This window comes from Mytilus trossulus, chromosome 10 (genome assembly GCF_036588685.1).
Source record: "Mytilus trossulus isolate FHL-02 chromosome 10, PNRI_Mtr1.1.1.hap1, whole genome shotgun sequence".
NCBI lineage: Eukaryota > Metazoa > Mollusca > Bivalvia > Mytilida > Mytilidae > Mytilus > Mytilus trossulus.
In genome coordinates, this window is record NC_086382.1 from 56,735,211 (window position 1) to 56,741,615 (window position 6,405).

General features: G+C 29.3%; 1 protein-coding gene across 2 annotated transcripts; it reads right to left on the bottom strand.

Moving 5' to 3' along the window:
• Nucleotides 1-2,117: 2,117 nt before the first annotated feature.
• On the bottom strand, nt 2,118-6,168 carry LOC134688217 (uncharacterized). 2 transcript variants are annotated; one of them, XM_063548696.1, is made up of 4 exons: nt 6,128-6,168; nt 5,374-5,481; nt 3,303-3,631; nt 2,118-2,567 (listed from the first exon to the last, which is right to left on the bottom strand). In XM_063548696.1, exons 3-4 carry the CDS (start codon nt 3,625-3,627, stop codon nt 2,176-2,178), a joined length of 717 nt encoding a protein of 238 aa, XP_063404766.1. In that variant the 5' UTR covers nt 3,628-3,631; nt 5,374-5,481; nt 6,128-6,168; the 3' UTR covers nt 2,118-2,175. The 2 variants fall into 2 exon arrangements, with proteins under 2 accessions (XP_063404766.1, XP_063404767.1); XM_063548697.1 differs by lacking the exons at nt 5,374-5,481; nt 6,128-6,168 and adding an exon at nt 5,742-5,876.
• Between the last annotated feature and the right edge of the window lie 237 nt (nt 6,169-6,405).

Consider the following 6,405-nt stretch of genomic DNA (forward strand, 5'->3'; position numbering starts at 1 on the left):
TAAATAAAGATGGTTTTGAGTTAAGAGTTATTTCCCTTTTTCAACAAATGCACAAGTTTTCCCATTTTCAGTTTGTTATGTTGACTGGTACAGTTTTTAAAAAAGTTGTTTTTCTGAAATATCTTAATTTACATAAGCTTTTTTAATTCATTTCTACAATCAAGTAAAATTTCTTCTCAAGACTTGGTGGTACATAATATGTTTCAAATTAGTTATAAAATAAACAAAAAACAGTTGTTCACAGGTAAAGTACATAACTATAAATCACACGGGAGAAATTTTAGTAAGCAAGATCAAATTTGCCATGGCCAAAAGCAATTAATTTCTCATTTCTGATATATAATTCTGATCATCTTTTCTCTTAAGTTTTTGATGAGTTGAAATCAAAATACAATTTACGTACTATATGATAAGACATAAATGAGCTATCCAACACACAAGAATTAATAAGGGATAGTTCTATAAGCTTCCTTTCAGTAAATTTATTCAGACTTTACTGTTTATCGATATTTCTGATGAATATAAAATTCCATTATAACGTATATCCAATATCTTTACATGTACCCATTCTTAAATAATGGAACCGCATATTAGATTTTTCTGTTTCTCAAATGCATCCTTATTCTTGATGAAGGTAACATTCATTCAAATTAGAAAAGAATCTAATAAAAAATTAAGTACTGCAATAAAAACTGATGACAAGACAAAAGCATTATTCCCGAAATAACTTTTTAATTTGTCAACATCAATCCAAAACTATTCATTCATGTTATTTGAAAATGTGTCTGTAGTAAATATATGAGATTTTGTTTAAAAGAAAATGGAAACAAAGTCATCTCACATGAAAACACCTTCAATAGACAAAACTTAATATGTATTAAATGAAAACATGTCTGAGGTAATATTGTGTTTTTATTTAACTTTCCAATGAGTTTTAGTTAAATAACATTAAAAGGAAATCATATAAAAACAACAACAAAACAATATATATATAACAAATAAAATAGAAAATAATCATAAACTAGTCATAAACAATCACCCACATGGACATGAGACAACAAATGCTTTGCTCCTGAATGAGGAAATAAAAGAAAGATTCCAGAGTTTAAAATAAATATACCTGGTTTTTTGTTTGAAAATAGGAATAAAACCATTTGAAGACTTTGTATCTGTCATACTCTGAAAATTAAAACGTACTGAAGAAAAACTTATCAGATCAATAAATACAATTAAATTTGAAATAATTACATTTTAGTAATAAGCATGTAAAATAACAGGATTGATTTCTGAATTCTGAATTACAGAAATGTTATATCATGTATATATTGTCCTTAAGACTGAAAGATTTCATTTAAAGATCTCCCAAAATGTATACATATTATAAATAGCTACATGTATTAAATATTACTTAACTTTCCGAAAGGGTTGTTGTTCAAAGACTTAAATATATGTACATATACAAAAAATTAACAAAGATGAGAAAACTTCAGAATTTAGGGAGTGATGTCGGAGTTTCCTAGTGTCACACCAGGAAAAAACTCGGTGTATGGAGTTTGGGATGGCTTTCGCGAAAAATATACTGTATCTACTAAAATGGATACAATTATATAATGGATGATAAATATTAATATATGATATGACCAAAAAAAACTTATATGTCTGTTGTGGGTTACCCAATGGTCCCTCAACTGAAATCCTTAAATCATTGACCCTAAGCCATTTTATTGCCATGCCATTGTAAAGGAAAAGATTAACTGAACTTGTCTCAAAAACTTTTTTAGACATCCAAATGTTCATCATGTTTATTGTCCTGCCATTTTATTTTGTACAAAAACCAAGGCAAATAATCAATTATTAAAAATGGGGTTAATTTGGCTATGACAGGAACAACTGAGACCATAAAAAATACCAGACCACATAACTCAAAATAATGTTGCAAAAAAATGTAAAATAATGAAAACACTGACCTACCTACCTACCATATTTTTTGCAGGAAGAAGTCGAAATAGATCTTAATCTTTTTGTCTAAAATATCTATAAAATAATAAGAAAAAACTCCTTTGTTTATTTTCTTTTAAAATGTTTCAGATACTCTCATACCATATAATATATAAAAATCATAATATGTATTATGATTTTTGTTCTTTAGGGATAGGCAATAAGCATGACAAAAGTTTAATTATTTTTGATCATATTATAAACAGCTTCCCCAAGTTGTTTTGTTGTCTGATTCATGCTGTAGGCTTTGGTTGCTTGATCGTAGCATTCATCTGTAAGTTTCCATCTATGTAGGCTAATCTTGAATCTTGTCTCCAGTGAAATATGTTCAAAGTCAGCATCATGTGATAACTTGTTAAATACCTTTCGACATGCAACATTCATGCAGGCATTGAGATACTTAGGTAACTTGTATTTTTCTGCTTCTATAATGTTTTGGACAATTTGTGGTGAAGTTATAGAGTCACTTTTCTTCTTCACCAACTTTGTGAGATACCAATCTGCCCTTATTCTGGCATCTTCTGCTAGGTATTCATCAATCAGAGGCAAAATCTGGTGTATGGTGTCCTCTGAAAATTAAGGAGAAAATAAATTAAGAACAAACATTTACCCCAGATTAATTTTATTCAAATGGTTCTTATTTCATGGATTTAGTTAGAAAAGGTAAAATATTGTCTTTTAAAGTATTAAAGAATACAAAATGTAGATTAATGTTTAATGTATATAATTTTTTTATGCAGAATCTGTTATAACAAAAAAATATCAATGTCATGTGAGACTTTATGACCTATAACAAATATGTATAAATTTAAGACACATTTACACATACATGTAATACAAAATGTATTTCCCCATCATTTGAACTCTGGTGGATTATGGTCTCATTGGCAATTATATCACATCTCCTAAAATTATTTTTATATGAACTATCATTATATATTAAATAGTAGTCTCTATTATAACATCTTGTCCAAATACTGGGCAATATAGAGATGGCAATACAGTATAAAAAATAGCAATGTTCAATAAAATGGAGAATGGAAATGGAAATAGGGAATAAGTAAAATATCCGGTTCTATGTTGATGAGTTGCTGTCTCAAAAATTTATACCCCATATCTCATAGCAGACATTTAAAATGTTGCCTTAAATTTGTATTCAAACTAATGCAACTGTGGTTATTGGAAATATAGCAACTTCTTGATTGCATCTCTACTTTTTTCTATTTTTTTTTTTTTAATTTTTATTTTATCTATATATCAGTGTGTATATTGTGACTTATCATTTAAATATTTTTTTTATTTACCCTCAAATGGATCCTGGATACCTGGATGTGCTACACGTATGAACAAGACAAAACTTTTATAATCCTTCCCAGTGAAAACTATTTCATTCTTTTTCTTCTCTTGAAAATCACTGGTTAACATTTTCTCAAAAACCACTGATATCTGTTTAAACTCTTCCTGAGTAACATAAAGCTTTCTGTTGCCAATTTTTAGTGTCAAGTCAGATAACTGAAAAATCGAGTCTAATCTATCCATCTCTTTATTTCTATCTTCTTCTTTCCTTACAAAATGGTTTTCACATCTTGAAACTGGTGTCACCGAGCATGAAGACAAGTCCTTGTCCATGAGCCTTTATTCAAATATAAGAAATCACATAATACATGTAATAGATTATACATTATCATGATTATGTTAATGCATATTAGTCAAGGAACAAAGTTCTAATGTCCCCTGTGTTGCTATTTTTTTCATTTATCCAAAGGTACTTTCAAGGGCAATAACTAAAAAAAAAACATTGGTTCTTAAAACAATTTATAGATACATTATATAAAGGCTTCAGAGCAAATGCAATATGATTTTAGTTATAATTAGTTGTTCCAAGAGGCATCAATTGCAATGATTAAAAATATTTGATCAGAACCTGCTCTTGAAAATATAAACCTATAATACATGTATATAAAATTTCATAAACATGATAAAAGTCAGGGAAGAATTGTGAACATGAAAGCACTTATGATGTATTGTCCATATAATTAATGTGTCCAAGGTGCATAACTCTTTTAAAACTATTTGATCTGCACTGATTTTTTTGTAACTGTCCAATACATTGCTAATATCATGAATATAAACCTACATGTATGATATAACATGTTCAAGTTTTGGACAATCAATACATTTGAATGGGAACGTATGGTTAGAACCCCCCCTCCCCTGCCTTTAATTTTAACATGTGTTGAAGAATGCCTGTTTTGAAAATGTGCATGTCCAGTTTTCCTATCAATTTAACAGTTTAAATTTTTTATCCATATTCCCCATGCAAACATATATAAACAATTACTGTGATCTCTGGGAATTTCCTTCACGTGGATCTTTAATGTTAATGTACCTGCACTTGTATTAAAAAGAGAGAGATTAATAATCAGTTACCAGATGGGTTAAAAGAATAGATAAAGTGTATCAATAATACATTAAACAGATTCTGATGAAGATTAAGATGACAGAAGTCTATAAATTTAATTAATTAAATTCACAATCTTCAAACTTTGATCCCTTGAAAATTTATTTTTCAGAAATGGAAAAAAAGTTCTAAAGTCAGGGGGTTTACCTAGCTAGGGTCGGTCAGATAACTGGAATCACACATATATTTTTATCTGGCCTTACGTACAACGTATTCTAAACTTTAGAAAGATATATATATTTTACAGTTTATCATTTGCCAATCATGTACATGTATCATTGTAAGTACATGTACACCTATGTTATTACAGAAAATATATTTGCCTGATAATAAAAAATGCATTTTGATGTATTTACTAATCATCTAATAACAAACATATGTTACTACAGATTAAGAAATAAAGAACAACAGACAACTCATGAAATTATCTGTAATAAGACATGTATGGTTTTTTTCTCTAATAACTTTCAATTAACTTTATAAGTTAGACACTTGACTGATAAAGCAAATGTAGTGACTCAGTCTAGTCCAAATAATTTTGACATTACGTCTTAAAAGTGTATTTTATATTTTGCTTAGTTGATGGGCGTCAAAGAAAAGTAATAAAATATCTTTAAAGACGTTATAATAATAGGACTAAACTCTATAGAAAATGCTGACGAAATTTGAGTTCACACAGTCATTTTTTCACATAAATAAGGCCATTTGTTTTCTTGTTTGAATTGTTTTACATTGTCTTATCGAGGCCTTTTATAGCTGATTATGCAGTATGGGCTTTGTTCAATGTTGGAGGCCGCACGGTGACCTATAGTTGTTATCTTTGTGTCATTTTGGTCTTTTAATTTGTGGACAGTCGTCTCATTGGCAATCTTACCACATCTTCTTTTTTATAATATTTGAACTAATTCTCTTACTTTTCTTCTCTATAAAACTGTACTCAACTGAATAAGTCAAATTCTAATATTGTATACTCATAGAAAGTGAAGAGTTGTTAAAATCACAAAAGCTTTGTAGTTTGTAATCTTTGGTGGCAGAAACCAGTTATTTTACAATAAATCTTTAGAATTTCATGGATTTATGATTTTATTTTCTTGAAAATTCATTCAAGCTTATATACAAATAAAATGTATGGTTTCAAGGAACTAAGATGTGTGCGTGCTTATGTAAATATATAGAAAACCTTTAAATGTGGGTGTCTGTCCAGCATGGAGATTTTAAAATTTATAAATGCATTGCAAATAAGGCAAAAAATGTGATGCTCTGATACCAATCTAATGCTCACCTGCAGAATCCTGCTAAAAGCCGACAAGAATTATAGGCAAAATTCAAGAGATAAAGGATATTCAATGAATTAGAGCCTTGTCCGAACCTATCCTTACCATCAAAATCTCAAGATATTTTTGTTTACAAAAAAATGAATATTTCCCCTACTTTGATTGGATGCCGTCAAGTGAGGAGACTACAATTTTGACATCTGATTGGACCTATATGTGAGGGAAATCCCCTCTCTGTGTATGCAACTACTTACTTGTGTAGTACAATAGCCTAGAATCTACATTCATTTATTTTTTCAGTCCACATGAAGCAGTTATATACCTCAATACTTAACTATAACAAAATTTCTGCGTGGGACACTTGTTCTGGTACACCAAAACTGGTACCTGCCACCTTTACGCAAAAAAACAAAAGGATCCATTTGCTGGAAGGGACAGAAACGAAGAAAATTATTGCCTTATTGTATAGCGTAAAAAACTCCTATTTAAAACCACCGCACGTTTCACCACTCGGAAATTCTCATCAGGATAAACTGTTTCATTTAAAAAAAAAAAAAAAAAAAAAAAGGAAGCACACAGACTTTTCTAATCTTTGTCAAGCACTTACTTTAGGATTTATTATAGTCAACACATTTTAGTGTCGATTTTAAAAGCTCACTAGAGCTTGTGTTA